Genomic DNA, 19,762 nt, shown 5'->3' on the forward strand with positions numbered 1-19,762 from the left:
CAATGAGAGTCTAACTATTGGGGGGAAAACTATATTTTATAAGGAATGGTATAAAAAGGGGGTTATTGTTGTGAATGATTTAATAAAAGACAGTGATACTCTCACTTTCTATACTTTTGAGGAATTTTTCCACTTATATCAAATAAACACAGATTTTCTTACATACCGTGGTATCTTATCTTCTATAAAATCATATTTAGGTCAAGTTGATCTTGAAAATACTAGGGCAGTTTCAATTGAATATCCTTTTATACCCATCAATGTTTATTTTTTCATAAAAAAGATGAAAGGGTCTAAAGATTTGTATAATCTTATGATTAAAAACGATATTATTCCCTCTGGCAGAAAAAAATGGGAGGATAAGATCCAATTAAATAATTTGCAATGGGAAGAAATCTACAAAATTCCTTTTAAAGTAACTAAAAATACAAAACTACAATGGTTTCAATATAGATTAGTCCATCACATTCTGACAACGAACTCCTTTATCTACAGATTAGGTTTAGTTGCCAGTCCACTCTGTCCCTTATGCAATGTAGAACAGGAAACCATAATCCACATCATGTGGGAATGTCAGGAAGTACAAAATTTTTTACAAAGTCTTGAAGTACTTCTAGAAGCACTTGTTATTCCTTTTGCTTATAATAAAGAAAAATTTCTCTTTGGATTTTCATTACAACATCAAATGCTTACATCAGCAAAAATTGACAATGTAATACTAATAATTATTAAGAATTATATCTATAAGACTAGATGCTATCATAGAAGATTAAACATTAATGCATTTGTAAATTTTATCAAAGAATACTACTCTGTTCAGAAATATATAGCAAATAGTCAAGGGGACTCCAAAAAGGTCAGATTTGAAAATGAATGGAGAAAATGGAAGTCTTTGATAGAAATTGCATAATAATTTGTGCAGGTAAATATACTTCACTGTAAAATGAAAACCCTTAATAATCTATGATTTATGATGTGTCTATTGTTGTATGAGTTTTTTCAGACATAATGTATGTAAACATTTTACAATCTGCACTAGGATAACTTGATTATGCTGAAATAACTGCATGCATTATATAGACCGATGTAGTTTCATTTTACTGTGTAGTATCAATACTGTAGTCTTCCCTCAGTTGGTTTTACTCTCTGATGCTGTATAATAACATTATAATTACTAGGCCAATATAGTATATATATATATATATATATATATATTATATATATTTTTTTTTTCACCCTTTCTCTTTCAATCATACTCATAGTTTTCATATACCTACATCATAAAGCTTTACTCATACATGTATATATAAATGTTACTTGATGAACCATTCAATAGTATGTGTACTTAATACTACTTAATGATACTATCTTAATATTCATGATAAAATCTTCACCAGCTCAAAATTTCTCCAGGACTAGCAGACTTTACAAAGAATAAAATGACCTTTCATTGTGTATTTTAGATTTTCAATATACTCATATATAATTTTTCTCTCTTCCACTAGCCCTCTGTCTTGTTCCTTGCTGCTTGTCTCTTTTTATCTCTGCTATTCTCCTCTAAAGTGTGTGAGGGTTTCAAAATGTAAGTGAAAAAGATTAGAAATTGTTGGTGAGTGAGATACATAGATGTGATATGAATGTTTAGCCCACTATCACCCTCTCTTTTCTTCTCTTTCTTTTTCTCTGTCTCTCTATGTGGAAGGAAAGTGTGTGTGTGTGTGTGTGTGTGTGTGTGTGTAATAAAGATGACAAAGGCATGTGTTTTGTTGTGTATATAGAAATGGTAATTGGTTTTTGTAGACCATATTTTCTTAATTATATATCTATGGATGAATCCTGATTGCAATATTCTAATGCTGATGGCAACTATGAAGATAAGAATGTTGTGTAAACTAGGATATTATCTACAATATACTTAAGTTATTGATTCACAAATAGTTACAATCCTATACAGGTATGCAAGTTTCTGTGTGTGGAGTGTGTGTATGCTTATGTGATGTTAACTATACTTGTAAAAAATGCTTAAAAATACAAGCATTATTCTTATATATATTGAGACAACTTATTGTATATGTTATTTGTTTGTACATAAATGATATTAAATCTGAAATGCTGATTGGAAAATTAAGATTACTTTTAAATGTAAGAACACCTACAATTATTAGTTTCTTTTGGCATATTCAAAATTTTTAAAAGGTCACCAAAATATTGATCTTTTTAAATAATGCAACATATCAGAGTAACGTGGAACATTGTTTGTACAGGTAGAGGATGAGACCTTACAAGATGACCCATTAGAACTCAGGTGAGTTGTTCGTCTCCTACTGGTAAAACGGCACAAGATGAAGGGGACAATAATTTTCCTCTCTTTCTGTGTCCATTCTAATTCTGACAAAGTTTTCTAGCAGCTTCAATACCTAACAGATTCGCATCAAACTTCAGACACTTTTTAAGCATCAAAATATCTTAGGTTTGAGTTCCAGAGATGTTGGGTAAAGGTCACCATTTCTATTTTTAGAAAATTGTGAACGGGGCTCTAGCTGTTTCATTCCTTACAGGATTTTGATCAAACCTCACACACAAATGACCAAGACATTTGATTACCCATTGGTGAAGAAACTATACTTATTTATAAGTTTATGAATCACTACAGTGTAATAGCTTGTTGGGGATGGTAGGGGGACATTATCTGGATACATGTTGGTAGGGAACATTATCTGGATACATGTTGGTAGGGAACATTATCTGGATACATGTTGGTAGGGAACATTATCTGGATACATGTTGGTAGGGAACATTATCTGGATACATGTTGGGAGGGGGACATTATCTGGATACATGTTGGTAGGGGGACATTATCGGGATACATGTTGGTAGGGAACATTATCTGGATACATGTTGGTAGGGAACATTATCTGGATACATGTTGGTAGGGGGACATTATCTGGATACATGTTGGTAGGGGGACATTATCGGGATACATGTTGGTAGGGAACATTATCTGGATACATGTTGGTAGGGGGACATTATCTGGATACATGTTGTTGGAGGGGGACATTATCTGGATACATGTTATCTGGATACATGATACATGTTGGTAGGGGGATACATTACATTATCTGGATACATGTTGGTAGGGAACATTATCTGGATACATGTTGGTAGGGAACATTATCTGGATACATGTTGGTAGGGAACATTATCTGGATACATGTTGGTAGGGAACATTATCTGGATACATGTTGGTAGGGAACATTATCTGGATACATGTTGGTAGGGAACATTATCTGGATACATGTTGGTAGGGACATTATCTGGATACATGTTGGTAGGGAACATTATCTGGATACATGTTGGTAGGGAACATTATCTGGATACATGTTGGTAGGGAACATTATCTGGATACATGTTGGTAGGGAACATTATCTGGATACATGTTGGTAGGGAACATTATCTGGATACATGTTGGTAGGGGACATTATCTGGATACATGTTGGTAGGGAACATTATCTGGATACATGTTGGTAGGGGACATTATCTGGATACATGTTGGTAGGGAACATTATCTGGATACATGTTGGTAGGGGACATTATATGGATACATGTTGGTAGGGGGACATTATCTGGATACATGTTGGTAGGGAACATTATCTGGATACATGTTGGTAGGGAACATTATCTGGATACATGTTGGTAGGGGACATTATATGGATACATGTTGGGAGGGGGACATTATCTGGATACATGTTGGTAGGGAACATTATCTGGATACATGTTGGTAGGGGACATTATCTGGATACATGTTGGTAGGGAACATTATCTGGATACATGTTAGTAGGGAACATTATCTGGATACATGTTGGTAGGGGACATTATCTGGATACATGTTGGTAGGGAACATTATCTGGATACATGTTGGTAGGGGACATTATATGGATACATGTTGGGAGGGGGACATTATCTGGATACATGTTGGTAGGGAACATTATCTGGATACATGTTGGTAGGGGACATTATCTGGATACATGTTGGTAGGGAACATTATCTGGATACATGTTGGTAGGGAACATTATCTGGATACATGTTGGTAGGGGACATTATCTGGATACATGTTGGTAGGGAACATTATCTGGATACATGTTGGTAGGGAACATTATCTGGATACATGTTGGTAGGGAACATTATCTGGATACATGTTGGTAGGGGACATTATCTGGATACATGTTGGTAGGGGACATATGGATACATGTTGGTAGGGGGACATTATCTGGATACATGTTGGTAGGGGGACATTATCTGGATACATGTTGGTAGGGAACATTATCTGGATACATGTTGGTAGGGAACATTATCTGGATACATGTTGGGAGGGGGACATTATCTGGATACATGTTGGGAGGGGGACATTATCTGGATACATGTTGGTAGGGGACATTATCTGGATACATGTTGGTAGGGAACATTATCTGGATACATGTTGGTAGGGGACATTATATGGATACATGTTGGGAGGGGGACATTATCTGGATACATGTTGGTAGGGAACATTATCTGGATACATGTTGGTAGGGAACATTATCTGGATACATGTTGGTAGGGAACATTATCTGGATACATGTTGGTAGGGAACATTATCTGGATACATGTTGGTAGGGGGACATTATCTGGATACATGTTGGTAGGGGACATTATCTGGATACATGTTGGTAGGGGGACATTATCTGGATACATGTTGGTAGGGGACATCTGGAGACTTGTTGATGATAAACACTAGATTTCTTTAACCATCATATCTGACCAGAAGAGGATATACCTAATAAGCATTGGATTGGAGTCTGTTAGGAAATACAGGGTATTAAACATGTAGCTGAGTCTGAATTATTATATGCTTTTTCCTGCCCACTTTGGGCAGTTGCCATCAGGCGGAAATTTGAATTTGTTGTTCAACAGAAGAAGAAAATTGAAGAACTCGGACAAAAGGGGGAAAAAAATTTTACCATGAAAAATACTATGGCATGTTTAAGTGGTTTTGGCGTTTAAATTACCTTATGAAAAATAAATAGCACACACTAATAGAAATGAGAACTGGACCAAAATATGTAGATTAGAAAAATAGTGTAAGTCAAGAGTTGACATGGTTTGATAAATGGCTGATAATCTGATGTGCTTGGTAAATTAACATTTTCTTGCGTTTATGATTAGAGCATGATTCATATAATAAAGATATTTAGGCATTACAGTGATTTTTTGGATTCTGATAATGTAGTCCTGCTGTAGTCGTGCTGAACTCATTTTCAGCTCTGTGTAACTATTTTTGGCTATGTTTGTCATTGATGTTAAAGGGTCCTGGACCATGATACATACAGCGCCCATGATGCCATAGGTAAAGTGTACATCGACCTGAACCCACTACTGACCAAGGACAACCCTCATGTTATCAGCGGCTGGTTCCCAATATACGATACCATGCATGGTTAGTGACTTTTCTGTCTATGCTTGTACAGTCAAAGGTACCATCAAGTTTAGATATACTGCTACCAGTACATTTGTCACCAATATAGTCATCTTCAGAAGTATCGTATTTTTGATACATATTAAGTTGTTCATGCTTTGAGTTAATATGTATAAAACCAGAAGTACAAAAACTTTATCAAAAACTGTTGTGTTAAAATGAGATCAAGGGAAGTAACTCTATGCCAGAAAACCATCATGTTTTCACCTCATATTCTGTATGGAAGAAATTAACTTCCAAATAAATAAGTTCATATATCATATAAATGATATGGTGATGTGTTAATTACATGCTGAATGCTCTAAATTTTCTGGCATTAGATTTCAAGATCTCAAATTTTCTTTCAGGGATTAGAGGAGAGCTCAATGTCATTGTCAAAGTCGAGCTCTTCAGTGATTTCAACAAATTCCGACAGTCCTCGTGTGGAGTTCAGTTTTTCAGCAGTGAGTTGTAAACCTTTCAATTTATCAAATTTTCATTTTATTGCTTGGCTTCAAAAACAAGGATCATATAAAATACAGTCGAGCCTCATTATCTCGAACTTTTGTAACTTGAAGACCCCGGATTAATTCGAAGCATTTTGTCAGTCTCAGTCTAACTTCACTGAAAACATTTCAACTCACTTCAATTGAATACTTGGTTGTCTAAAATTTTTCACCTGGTCCTGTAAAGTTTGAGATAACTAAATCAGCTGTATCATTATTAAATATCAAATTCAAAATGCTTAATTAATGAAAGATTAGAATTTATAAAGATAACTCCCATACAAGGTTGTCAATTTACAGATGCTGCGGATTATTGTATAGAAATATATTTCATTAAAATATGTCAAGATCTGATACTGCTGTGAACTTGAAATAGACATTTTGGTGTCCTTCAGTGTTAACTAATGAGAAAACATGGTAATTCATATGAAAAAACCAGATTATGATATTAATGTATTTTTTAAAACTTGTCCTGGAGACAGAAGTCCAGTTGAAAAAAATCATGTAAACATTATTAATGATACAATGAAGATATGTCAGAAGTTTGTTATGATGAGAAAAAACCCAAAAAACAAAATGCCAGTAGTTTGATACAATGAGAAAAAAACCAAATAACAAAATGTCAGAAGTTTTATATGGTGAGAAAAAAAAATATGTCAGAAGTTTGATTTAGTGAGAAAAAAAAAAACCCTGAAAATTTATAAAATTTTATCTTTAAAATGTAGAGTTTATTCTATGTTTAAACAAAGAAGTCAGTTGTACAGGTGGAAAACACATTTTTCTCATTTCTTTTCAAAACCTGTAACAAACAGCATTGAGAGCACATAGAATCAAGTGTGCTATATTGATACTTAACCTATCAGGGATGGTCTTGTTTGTTACAGCTGCTGAAGTTCCATGTGGGTACAGACTCCAAATGATCCATGGTTTTGTGGAGGAGTTGGTTGTCAATGATGACCCAGAGTATCAGTGGATTGATAAGATACGCACACCCAGAGCTTCCAATGAGGCCAGACAAAGGCTATTTTCAAGGCTATCTGGTAACCATAGCAACCATTCTCTGTTAAAATTATTTATCATACGTAAAGCAAAACTCCAGTCACTTGTTTCTTTTACTATGTCCCCCAAACGAAGTGGGGGGACATATTGTGTTTGCTCCGTTTCTTCTTATTATTATTATATTTTTAGGTCATGGTGACCCATTGCCCTCATAATTTGTCTGTCGTCGTGCGTCGTTAACTTTTCACATATTCGACTTCTTCTCAAGAACCACTTATTGGATTTTGACCAAACTTGGCACAAAGCATCCCCATGGGAAGCCGCTTCAAGTTTGCGAAGAAAAAGGGCATGGCCCCAGGAGGGGGAAAAAGGGGGTAAAATTAGGTAAATCTTTAAAAATCTTCTTCTCATGAACCAACAGTCATATTAAGTTAATATTTGATATTTAGGGTCCTTATGGCAAGGTCTACAAAGATTGTGAATGAAAAAAAATCGGGTCAAAAACAGCCTCACTAGGGGGCGCTCAAAAGGATTGAAAATTCAACTTTGACCGATTTCAACCAAATTTGGTAGACAGCGTCCCTTAGTGAAGGACATATGAAATTAAGTTAAAAAAAGTGATAATGTCCCCTTTGGGGACCATAAGGGGTGTAAAAGAGGCCATATGTAAAAACTTTCTTTAAATGACTTCTTCTCAAGAACCAGTGGATGGATTTTCTTCTCAAGAACCACTGAGTTGATCATGTCTAAACTTGATACAGATGTTCAACACAATGTCCTACATAAGTGTTGTTACTTTTTGGTTCAATTCAAAATCCAAGATGGCTGCCATGGCCTCTGATTGGCTGAGACATTTTCAACTTGTCAAGACTCCAGAACCACTGGGTTGATCAAGTCTAAACTTGATACGAATGTTCTACGCAAGGTCCTGGCAAGTGTTTTAACTTTTTGGGGCGATTCAAAATCCAAGATGGCCACCCTGGCCTCTGTTTGGCTAAGATATTTTGGACTTCCTCTCAAGAACCACTGGGTGGATCATGTTCAAACTTGGTACAGATGTTTTACACACGTTCCTGCACAAGTGTTGTTACATTTTTGCAACATTTTAAAATCCCCAGATTATTTACGTATATTCCTCAGGTAACCGTTAAGGCTTCTAGGACCTCTTGTTCCAATCAGTCATCTGAGTTGTCAGCTGTGGTCTAAATTTGGCCAAATTTTAGATATTGTCCGAATCGATCAGTCATCTGAGTTGTCAGCTGTGGTCTAAATTTGGCCAAATTTTAGATATTGTCCGAATCGATCGGTCATCTGAGTTGTCAGCTGTGGTCTAAATTTGGCCAAATTTTAGATATTGTCCGAATCGATCGGTCATCTGAGTTGTCAGCTGTGGTCTAAATTTGGCCAAATTTTAGATATTGTCCGAATCGATCGGTCATCTGAGCGGTCAGCTGTGGTCTAAATTTGGCCAAATTTTAGATATTGTCCGATGATTTTTGTGAAAATTGGTATATATGTATTAGGTGGCAATCAGAGCAAAATGGCATAGTCCATTTTTTATTCGGCCATCGATGGGTCATCTGAGCGGTCAGCTGTGGTCAAAATTTGGCCAAATTTTAGATATTGTCTGATTTTCGTGAAAATTGGTATATATGTATTACGTAGTACTAGGAGCAAAATGGCGTAGCTAACTAAAAGCATCACCATTTCCTCTCTTCTGATGTTTTAAAAATTTACGTCCTCATTTCCATTCAAAATTGGTGTGTTCATGTTTGGCATGACTGCAGGTCTGATCATTGTGATCATTAACTGCTGAAGGGGTCGTTTGGGGGACATTTGTAATGGTCCCCATTACAATTAGTACTTGTTATGTGATAAGAATGGCTTTGATGTTATCAGAGTGTTGTTGGAAGCAAATTTAGTTGTAAATATACATGAACTAATATTTTACTAAACTTTTACAAAATATTGATCAGATGGTGTATACATTTCAAATATTGAATTTCTAAACTGAGATATGCTAAACATGTTTTTGTTGCTTCGTTTATATAGGGGAATTGCAGAGGAAGATTGGACTGAAAGTTCTAGAGCTCAGTGGTAACTCTGTAATAGGGTAAGCAAGTAGTTAATTAGTAATAAGTGTAGGTGTTTAATTAGGGTTAGTCGCTATTCCCTGCCCGAGGAAGGTTGGCAGAGGTATATACAAACATGTCCCATCTGTCCTTCCGGCTGTTTTAGGGTGTTCTCTAGTATCTTTAGAACCATTCAAGATAATTTCAAAAAGCTTTCTACACACATCAGTCAAGTGGTGTAGTAGTGGTTTTTGCTATGGGGCAGTTTTCGCTTTCAATATTTTTTTGTTACCATGAAAGACATATCTCTTAAACAGTTTGAGGTTGAAGGTTGGTGAGGATATACAGATGAATCAACTGCCTGTCTGTCCCTCATTTTCAGGGTGTTTTCCTGAGTATGTCTCGAAAACCATTCACAATAACTTCAAATAACTCTTTATTTGAAGTTATTGTGAATGTCTAATGCCTTCTGCTATTGATAAGTTTTCAGGACATATCTCTTAAACCGCTTAAAATAAATTCATTCATAAGACTTCTGTTCCATCCTCCTTACTGACTGTTATCTCTAAACATCCTGTGAAATAATCCCAGCGAGATATTATGCTAGTGACTGGGCTATCTCGGCCGGATATCTGATTGACTGTCAATAGATGATGTGAATCGTAGCTTTGAAAATATCTGACAACACTTACTGGTACTGCAATTTCACAATTTTGTTCCCAGGAATTTGGTCAATTTTCAATCAGATGATGTCGGCCAGAAATGATTTATGATGATTTTTCAAGAGACATTTTAAAATCTTTCCCTGTAATACTGTATTTATCTGTTCAATGGCATGGATGTTCCTTCATCAGTTAGTTTTGTAGGTTCAAATCAGTGTTAAACTGAAAAGTATGTGCCATTTGACAAATCGGATATTCCTTCAAATAATTCTGTCTTGCCTTTTTATGTTGTTATAGGTATACTCAGTGTTTTGATTTAGAAGGTGAGTCTGGGATTGTGGTTCGAAGCATCGGTACAGCAGTTACAATCAGCAGACCAGACCTCAAGCCTGTGCCGTCCCCATTAGGGGTCTCACCACAGCCTAAAGAGTAAGTAGAAAGGGGAATAACTGTAATTATCTCGTGTTTGTCAGGCATTTATAGAAATGTAAATTTTCTCTTTGTCAGTTGAAATAAACATATTTGACAAGTGAAGGTGACTTTGAAATCTGTCTTTGAATTTTTACACTGCCTAAATAAATTATCACATTTTTCCTTGAGATATGTGCAAACAATACCCTGCTGACTGACAGTTGCTAATAATGTTTAGCTTGCTATTTTTATTTTCTGACACAATCATTATCAGTTTTTGTTGAAAAGTATTGTTACTTTGATAATCAAGGCTAATCCAGGTATGATCATATGAGGAGGGTAATTAAAGTTTTTAACACAATTCAAACTGCATCTGTCAGCAGTTTTTGAGGCTAAGACTTTCATAGAAGATTTTTGCTCCTCTCTTGTCCCGACCCACAAATATCCTCTTATCTGGATTACTCTTCAAACAAAGTAGCGAATGACAGATTTAAACAAATAAAAAACTGCATCGAGGCATGTAATGTTCAATGCCTTTACTAAATTAACATTATCAGTCAGCTTATACAACACTGAAGGGCTTTCAGTTGACCTTTTACATCAAGCACATACAGAAATCCAATAACATTTTTATTGATTAAGAACAGGCAAACTTTGTTTCATATCTGATCAAGTCCAAGTGCCAATCTTAATTTTAGGAAGTCAGGTGACTATCAGTGTTAACAATAAACCCTGAAAGGTCTACTGAGAGCCAATATGCTGTTCTAAGATTTGCCGCGTACTTCTGTATTTAATATAAATTTGATATGAAGACTGTTAAAGTCTAATATATTTTATTATGTTTTTCATTGGAACATTATTGCTAAGGGTACAAGATACTTGTGTAAGGTAATTGTTTGTTTTTGTACCTGTATTGTATCTAATCACCTGGTAGCTGGCCTGCCTCACCTGTTTTATTCACACTGACTCTATAAACACTTATATGTAATGTTCCTTTTCTGTCTGCATGAATGTTCATCTTCTGCCTTCAAAATCAGGAATAAAGTGCTGCTTACCTTTTTGACTTTTTACCACAAAATTCTATCAAAGTTTGAAAATTAAATTACACTTTCAAGCATGTTCACCTTGATGAGGTTTTTTGATATTGTGTAGAAGTTTGAACATTTATTTATTTTTTGAGGACATTGAAACACTTGTGAAGCAAATTGACAATACAAACGTAACACTAACGTATAGATAACCTTTAACCTTGACTTATAGTTTGTAGTGAAATACAGATTAAATGGTGTATCATTATAGAGCTTTAACACATGTAGAAATTTTTGTTGAACATTGTAAACTTTTATGTACATTTTTGTGCACAAATAGTATAAATACTTGAGACATTTTCTGTTTGTTATTTAACAGGTTTGCCTTCTATGTTGTTGATAAATAACCATCCCCCCCCCCCCCCCCCCCCCCCCCCCCCAAAAAAAAAAAAAAAAAGAACAGAAATCACTTTTTCTTGTGCATGAGGCAAAGAAATTTCATATGATAACCCAATGCTACATTTTTCTGTCTCCTCCAATCTGTCTAGTACTGTTATACATTATTTGGTGCCAAGTGACACCATAATTAACAGGATGTCATATTGAAATGCCTTTTTGATGTATAACCAAAAATGGAGGTAATAGAGCCAAATCAAAGAATTTGGAACATAACGAGGAATTTTTTTATGCATTTTTGACAAAGTTAGGTATGAGAAAAAAAGAATCTATTACTGGTATTTGTTTGAGATCAATCAATTTCAGTCTCAGACTAACATTCTTTAACATCAAATTCTCAACTTTGTCTCCGTTGAAATTTTTTTATAGATTGTCTGCCCTTGACTGAGGTTGAGTTTACAGTTAATATCTGTGATTGGGCTATGTCATGGTAAATACATAGCATAAAGTTGTGATAACGATATGCCATGAAATCCTCAATATATCAGTTTTTTTTATAAATACCATATTGGCATAACATTGAGTCCAACACTTGGTTAGATCCTTATTAGTCATTGGACGAAATTGAAAGGTTGAAGGTCACAATTTACCGCTCTTGAAATAGAATGATTTTATTGAAGATATGATACACTGTCTATTGTGTATTTTTTTTTTTTATATTTGCAAATTTTGTGACTACAGTGAACTTGCAAAAGTTAAAATCATGTATTTTTCTTTTGTTGTCTGTTCAAACTGACACAGTGTAACAAACAATGAATACAGAGTATGGAATGTTGACATTTAGATAGTCACAGAACATTTGTGTTTATTTTCTTCTTTAATCATATAATTGTCCCCACACTATAACCAAAATATTTTCAGGTTTTTTAACCAAGAAAAGTGGTATTCAATGTAACTAACATAGGCTCTTAATGGTCAGTGAAAACTGAGTGGCATGTTGGTTGTGATCTAGGCTCTAGTTATAGACCGATAATTAGACTTCGGTGGTCATTGGTCAAGATAAGAGATTTCAGACTTGACCGCTTGTTGAATAAAAGTCTTTTGTATAAGGTTAATCATTAGTGTTATCTGTGTAGGCAGCATTAAGCAGTCAGCATGGATGTATGGGAATGAATGCAATTAGGAATTTGAAATATATGGTGTTATCTTTTTTGCATTTTCTATTCGATTCAATTTTCCTGAAATTTTTAAACCATGAATTTAAAACATCATTTTTATGCTATTTTGAAATTTATCTTGTTCCATGAATTAGCAGCTTTATTCACAGAATTTATTAAATTTGATATGATGATATATATATCATTGTGTTTACCATCACAAACCACTAGAATATACCTGTATTTATCCTGGACAATCATGTCATCTGTATGCTTGATTTTCATTGGCTGGTTATTTGAAATACCGCTATGTATCCATGGTAGAAATGTATGTATCTAGGAACTACAGGTCTTTATTTATGATAATACTAACCATCATTTGACTGGATATTGGTGTTGTTTGTTGGTGTGTGTTAGGGGTATGTACCTTTTTGACTAGTTTTGTAGCTGGTCTATATATGTCAGAGCTATGTTCCCTTGAATGGTGTTGGATGGGTTTGGTGTGGTTTATAACCTTCACATCGGGTGTTACTAAGTTATCAACAACTATCAACCATTTTCACAAATGTTCTGTCAGATCCCTCTCCCTCAATGTGAAATTAGTAGTTTCCTGACAACTTCTGTACATTGGTGGTTGAAGTTGGTTATCTGACACTCCAATCTCCTGCAATACATTATCCTTTACAGTGATATCAGCATTGTCCCACCCAATCTCCTACAGTGTTATTAGCATTGTCCCATCCTATCCCCTACAGTGTTATCAGCATTGTCCCACCCTATCCCCTACAGTGTTATCAGCATTGTCCCATCCTATCCCCTACAGTGTTTTCAGCATTGTCCCATCCTATCCCCTACAGTGTTATCAGCATTGTCCCATCCTATCCCCTACAGTGTTATCAGCATTGTCCCATCCTATCCCCTACAGTGTTTTCAGCATTGTCCCATCCTATCCCCTACAGTGTTATCAGCATTGTCCCACCCTATCTCCTACAGTGTTTTAAGTATTGTCCCACCCTATCCCCTACAGTGTTATCAGCATTGTCCCATCCTATCCCCTACAGTGTTATCAGCATTGTCCCACCCTATCTCCTACAGTGTTTTAAGTATTGTCCCACCATATCCCCTACAGTGATATCAGCATTGTCCCACCCAATCTCCTACAGTGTTTTCAGCATTGTCCCATCCTATCCCCTACAGTGTTATCAGCATTGTCCCATCCTATCCCCTACAGTGTTATCGGCATTGTCCCACCCTATCCCTACAGTGTTATCAGCATTGTCCCACCCTATCCCCTACAGTGTTATCAGCATTGTACCACCCTATCTCCAACAGTGTTATCAGCATTGTCCCATCCCCTACAGTGTTTATTGTCCCACCCTATCCCTACAGTGTTATCAGCATTGTCCCACCCTATCCCCTACAGTGTTATCAGCATTGTCCCACCCTATCTCCTACAGTGTTATCAGCATTGTCCCACCCTATCCCCTACAGTGTTATCAGCATTGTCCCACCCTATCTCCTACAGTGTTATCAGCATTGTCCCACCCTATCCCCTACAGTGTTATCAGCATTGTCCCACCCTATCCCCTACAGTGTTATCAGCATTGTCCCACCCTATCCCCTACAGTGTTATCAGCATTGTCCCACCCTATCTCCTACAGTGTTATCAGCATTGTCCCACCCTATCTCCTACAGTGTTATCAGCATTGTCCCACCCTATCTCCTACAGTGTTATCAGCATTGTCCCACCCTATCCCCTACAGTGTTATCAGCATTGTCCCACCCTATCTCCTACAGTGTTGTGAAAGTGGTTGTTTAGTAGTGGTGACACACAAAGCTCACATTAAACCTATACAAAAATTGGGCCATTTGCAAGATTTGTAGTGTGTGTTATTTAATTATAAAAACCTGATCAATAGCAGCAACAAGCATTATGATTTACCAAATACTGAACTGTTTTATTTTTAATAATATTACTACAAATTTATCTTATATATTTGGAAAGAAAATGTAATTACCCCTTAAACCAATACCTATTTAACTAAACTTTGATTTGATTTTTTGGAATTTGTTTTATTTTGATTTGAAAAAGATTTTTTATATCAGGATTTGTCCCACAATTTAAAGTGTTTCCTAGAGATCAAGGAATATTATGGCCAAAATAGTAGATAAAAGAAGTTAAGGTCTTGATGTTGTTGGTTGAAGCATTTAACCTGTGTATACAGTGATCTTACACCACTTTATATCCCTATACTTTCAGTCTGCGGCATGCTGTTTACTCATCCATGTCAAGATCTCTTCCATTTCACCATGTTGGGACTCCACCCCATACGCCTGTCAAGCAATCACCTCTTTCATCACCTCCGCCTTCAGCTCCGCCCTTCCATAATGGCCAATCAGCATTTAGTTTCCATTTCAGTTCCCCTGTGCCTGAGGATGCTGTTGTACCTTCCTCCCCTCCTTGCCATGTACAACAGAGCACCACTTCACCAGTGAAAGTCTCACCACTGCTAACACAACGAATACGACGGAGATCTTCAGATTCTGATATAAGCAACACTCCACCTAAAGGTAGGCTATTTACAACACTCCACCTAAAGGTAGGGTATTTACAACACTCCACCTAAAGGTAGGCTATTTACAACACTCCACCTAAAGGTAGGCTATTTACAACACTCCACCTAAAGGTAGGCTATTTACAACACTCCACCTAAAGGTAGGGTATTTACAACACTCCACCTAAAGGTAGGGTATTTACAACACTCCACCTAAAGGTAGGCTATTTACAACACTCCACCTAAAGGTAGGCTATTTACAACACTCCACCTAAAGGTAGGGTATTTACAACACTCCACCTAAAGGTAGGGTATTTACAACACTCCACCTAAAGGTAGGCTATTTACAACACTCCACCTAAAGGTAGGCTATTTACAACACTCCACCTAAAGGTAGGCTATTTAAAACACTCCACCTAAAGGTAGGGTATTTACAACACTTCACCTAAAGGTAGGCTATTTACAACACTCCACCTAAAGGTAAGCTATTTACAACACTCCACCAAAAGGTAGGCTATTTACAACACTCCACCTAAAGGTAGGGTATTTACAACACTTCACCTAAAGGTAGGCTATTTACAACACTCCACCTAAAGGTAAGCTATTTACAACACCTAAAGGTAGGCTATTTACAACACTCCACCTAAAGGTAGGCTATTTACAACACTCCACCTAAAGGTAGGGTATTTACAACACTCCACCTAAAGGTAGGCTATTTACAACACTCCACCTAAAGGTAAGCTATTTACAACACCTAAAGGTAGGCTATTTACAACACTTCACCTAAAGGTAGGCTATTTACAACACTCCACCTAAAGGTAGGCTATTTACAACACTCCACCTAAAGGTAGGCTATTTACAACACTCCACCTAAAGGTAGGCTATTTACAACACTCCACCTAAAGGTAGGCTATTTACAACACTCCACCTAAAGGTAGGCTATTTACAACACTCCACCTAAAGGTAAGCTATTTACAACACTCCACCTAAAGGTAGGCTATCTACAACACTCCACCTAAAGGTAGGCTATTTACATCACTCCATCTAAAGGTAGGCTATTTACAACACTCCACCTAAAGGTAGGCTATTTACAACACTCCACCTAAAGGTAGAAATCTACAGTGAATATAAAATCAAGTGTTTTTATCCTGTTGCCACTTTATAAAGGGGGGTGCTTTGTGAAGTTGTCTCCCCTTGATTTACCTACATGGTTATGATTAACCTGGTATCTCCACCAATAGTATATCTTGCTTAGATTTTATATGTAGCACCAATACTCATGTTGGAGAAGTTGAGCAGTCATGTTCATACGTTTCTATGCATATATCTTCATTGAGTACTGCATCAGTACCAGCATCACCGAAACCTGCATTTTGTGTGGCTTTCCATTTAGCTATAGTATTACCAACACTCTAACAGGAATCAGACAGGCACCAGGTATCGTTACTGGTGGGTCACTGTACTAGGTACTACTGCTCACACTGTAGGCTTTTTTTAGATCATGCCACATTTAAGACTGCTGGTCTGACTTGAGAGCTGTGATGATCTGTTTGTTGTGGCACCAGTGAACAATAGTGTCAATTTTATTCCAGGAAACAGCAGTCTGACTGAGAGCAGTGGAAGTGGCAGTGCGTTTGGTAGTGGAGGAAAAACCATACCGAAGTTATCAGCCCAGCAGCCCAGTATAGAGATGATGGTACATTCTTGATCGTAAAATATTAATAAATTATAAATCCAAACGACATTAGGAAAGTGAGGACATTAAACATCTACATTCAATAAAAAATTTCTGTCCGGCTGATCATGTGTTGTAAATCTATGATGCATTATGTAAATTAGTCTTCAAGGTTAAGTTAGATGATGATATGATAATGATGTTGATTTTCCCCGTGATATATCTATCCTTCTTGTCCATATAATAAACTTTAATCGGTTTAAATTGAGCTGTATACAGTGTTTTCATTACCTTAATTGCTTGCCAAGGAATATATTTTCTGGAAAAAAAAATGAATATAGTAAGAAATAAAAACTCATTTCTTCCACAATGATTTATTCTTGTAGGGGTAGATCAGACTTGAGTTTATACAATACATTTGTGTCAACACAGTAACATCCAATTATTTTTAAGGGTTTAGGTTAACTGTTGGAGGGTTATTTGTACTTTGTACAGAGAATTGCTTTCCATGTTTGTAAACTTCTGTTCCAATGGACTAACCAACCTCAAACATTATGGGTTACTTCCCTTGTATAGCTGCCTATATCAGAATCGATTCTCATATTCACAGTTTAAAAGAGAAAGTCAAGGTCACCATAGTTTGAAGATGACACTTACTCTCCACTCAACTACTTAAATTCCGCTGGCATGATCAGCCTCAAAATTAGTATTGTAATTTCTTATTAAAAATGTGTAATGGATAGAGCCAACGCTGTTGTTGCATCAATGGAGGTCTGCAGGTTAATCGCCTCCCGTCTGGATACCCTAGGGTATGCAGGGGATTGATGAGAAGGGGTGAGCGTGTGGATTACCGTGAATTGAATTACAAGTCAGAATCCATGTCTACACTATGTTTAGATGAAAATTAATGTACTGGGTTAATTGTTTATACTTACTATAATTTTACATTTTATAACCGTGAAGGAATTTACTGTCACACATTATGTGTTCATAATAGTAATAATAGTGAAAAGAGTTATCGACCTTAATTGATAACGTCACAAGCAACAATGTAAATTTGCCCGCCTTGAATGTACTTTAGGGAATAATTTTCAAGGTAATGTTGTCCTGATGAAGCCCTATTATATGGGCGAAACCGGTAGACCAACTACCTAATAAAACTTTGAAGAACCCGCCTCCAATCTGTTGGATTGATTCATTCTTATTAAAAAGTGTTTAGGTCCAGTATTTCTGTACAGAAATTTAGTTTCTGTGTGATAAATAAATTTAAACATCATGTGTGATTCCTTGCTGAATTATCTGTGTAGAACTGTACTGTATTGAACCAGCTGTTATTTTCCAGGAGTACCCCTTCTTCACGATGACATCCTTCCCTCCAGGTTTCATTGTTCACCTTGGAGGCGTGGTGTCTGCCCGCTCGGTCAAACTTCTGGACAAGATTCACAACCCAGGTGCTGGACTAACCAGAATGAAGTAGTCTGTTATATCGGGACAACAACTGCAAATTCATCAAACAATGATACTGCTGTGTATAGAAGCAGAGGCTTTGATATATGTCTTTATTTTCATATTTGTAATTTACTTTTCAACAATGTTGTTCAACTTTTGTGGTAAAGCATTTGATATCATAATCATGTACATAAGATAGAGAAGTTGAAATTTAAACAGAAAACCAAATATAGAATAATTACCACTATTTTTTGCTGTTTTCTGATATTTTACATGATATTGAAAAATATGAATGAGAAATCTCACGTTAGCAGTACAAGATTACCCGGTACATTGTACTGTCAATCATTTAGATTTCGTGAATACTTTATTTCACGAACTCACCTCTTCAGATTTATTCACGAATACATGATTTTTGGGAATGCTAATCTAGAAATGACTTTAAATTTGCAAATGATGAGGTATAAAGATGTGGACTCTTCAAGACTCTGATATCACTTACTGAATCAGCATGGGTATCCAGAGGTATTTAAGTGCAAATGGTATCCAGAGTGTTGAATTCGCAATTGACTCTACTCGCATATCAACGCGGAAATAAATCGCATGTGAAATACAGGTGGTTTACAGTTATTATGTTTTCAGAAATCAAAATGAAAATTTCAAATATTTATTCCCTGTTTTTGCTCAGTGTACTGCTGGTGACCGTTGTAGTTTGTGTTCTACAGAGGAACCAGAGACCCGCGACGCCTGGTGGACGGAGATACGTACCGAGATCAGATCTCATGCTCGTGCTATGGGATGTCACGCTGTCCTTGGCTATTCTGAACACACATCTATCTGGTCAGTAGAACAATTATGTTAACATTATTTTGACTACAAGCTGTATAGACAGTCACTCTTCATGAATTCGGATCCAATTTCTACATAAAATTAGGAAATAAAACTGAATCTATGTCTAAATCTAGCTCCATTTTCTATGCACATCAACATTTTTTGCTCATAATTTTATAGGTCTTTTACAGGAAAAATGATCAAGTTTGAGTATCAGTGTGACCAGTTACTGTAGTGAATATGAATATTACTTTTGTAGTGATGAAGTGATTGTCCTCTCTGCCATGGGGACAGCAGCTCGAGTAACAGTGTCCTCTGACCTCACTCAGCTACTACGGCAACAGAGTCAGCCTGTAGTACCTTCCCACGAGCGTGCCCAGATGGACAAGGACAAGAGACTGTTTGTGGATGTTAATCTTGCCAATCAAGTTTATCAAAACAAAACTTTCCATGGAGGTTTGGGGTACGTATAAAGTGAACCAAGTTTATCAAAACAAAACTTTCCATGGAGGTTTGGGGTATGTATACAG

General features: G+C 36.3%; 1 protein-coding gene across 1 annotated transcript in view; it reads left to right on the forward strand.

The window, feature by feature from the left end:
• Positions 1–2,243: 2,243 nt before the first annotated feature.
• LOC132544884 (C2 domain-containing protein 5-like) overlaps positions 2,244–19,762 on the forward strand; it is a gene marked incomplete at its 5' end in the record, with an annotated part of 51,757 nt that continues 34,238 nt past the window's right edge. The window contains 12 exons of the mRNA XM_060208536.1: positions 2,244–2,305; positions 5,343–5,473; positions 5,860–5,955; positions 6,882–7,037; positions 9,049–9,109; positions 10,028–10,159; positions 11,009–11,029; positions 15,142–15,293; positions 16,870–16,973; positions 18,295–18,403; positions 19,127–19,241; positions 19,492–19,695. Coding sequence (XP_060064519.1) covers positions 2,244–2,305; positions 5,343–5,473; positions 5,860–5,955; positions 6,882–7,037; positions 9,049–9,109; positions 10,028–10,159; positions 11,009–11,029; positions 15,142–15,293; positions 16,870–16,973; positions 18,295–18,403; positions 19,127–19,241; positions 19,492–19,695 — 1,343 coding nt within the window. The remainder of the gene's footprint in view (positions 2,306–5,342; positions 5,474–5,859; positions 5,956–6,881; positions 7,038–9,048; positions 9,110–10,027; positions 10,160–11,008; positions 11,030–15,141; positions 15,294–16,869; positions 16,974–18,294; positions 18,404–19,126; positions 19,242–19,491; positions 19,696–19,762) is intronic.

This window comes from Ylistrum balloti, unplaced genomic scaffold (assembly GCF_031769215.1).
Source record: "Ylistrum balloti isolate Yb309-2 unplaced genomic scaffold, AGI_CSIRO_Ybal_v1 Utg369812, whole genome shotgun sequence".
In the NCBI taxonomy this organism is placed as follows: Eukaryota; Metazoa; Mollusca; class Bivalvia; order Pectinida; family Pectinidae; genus Ylistrum; species Ylistrum balloti.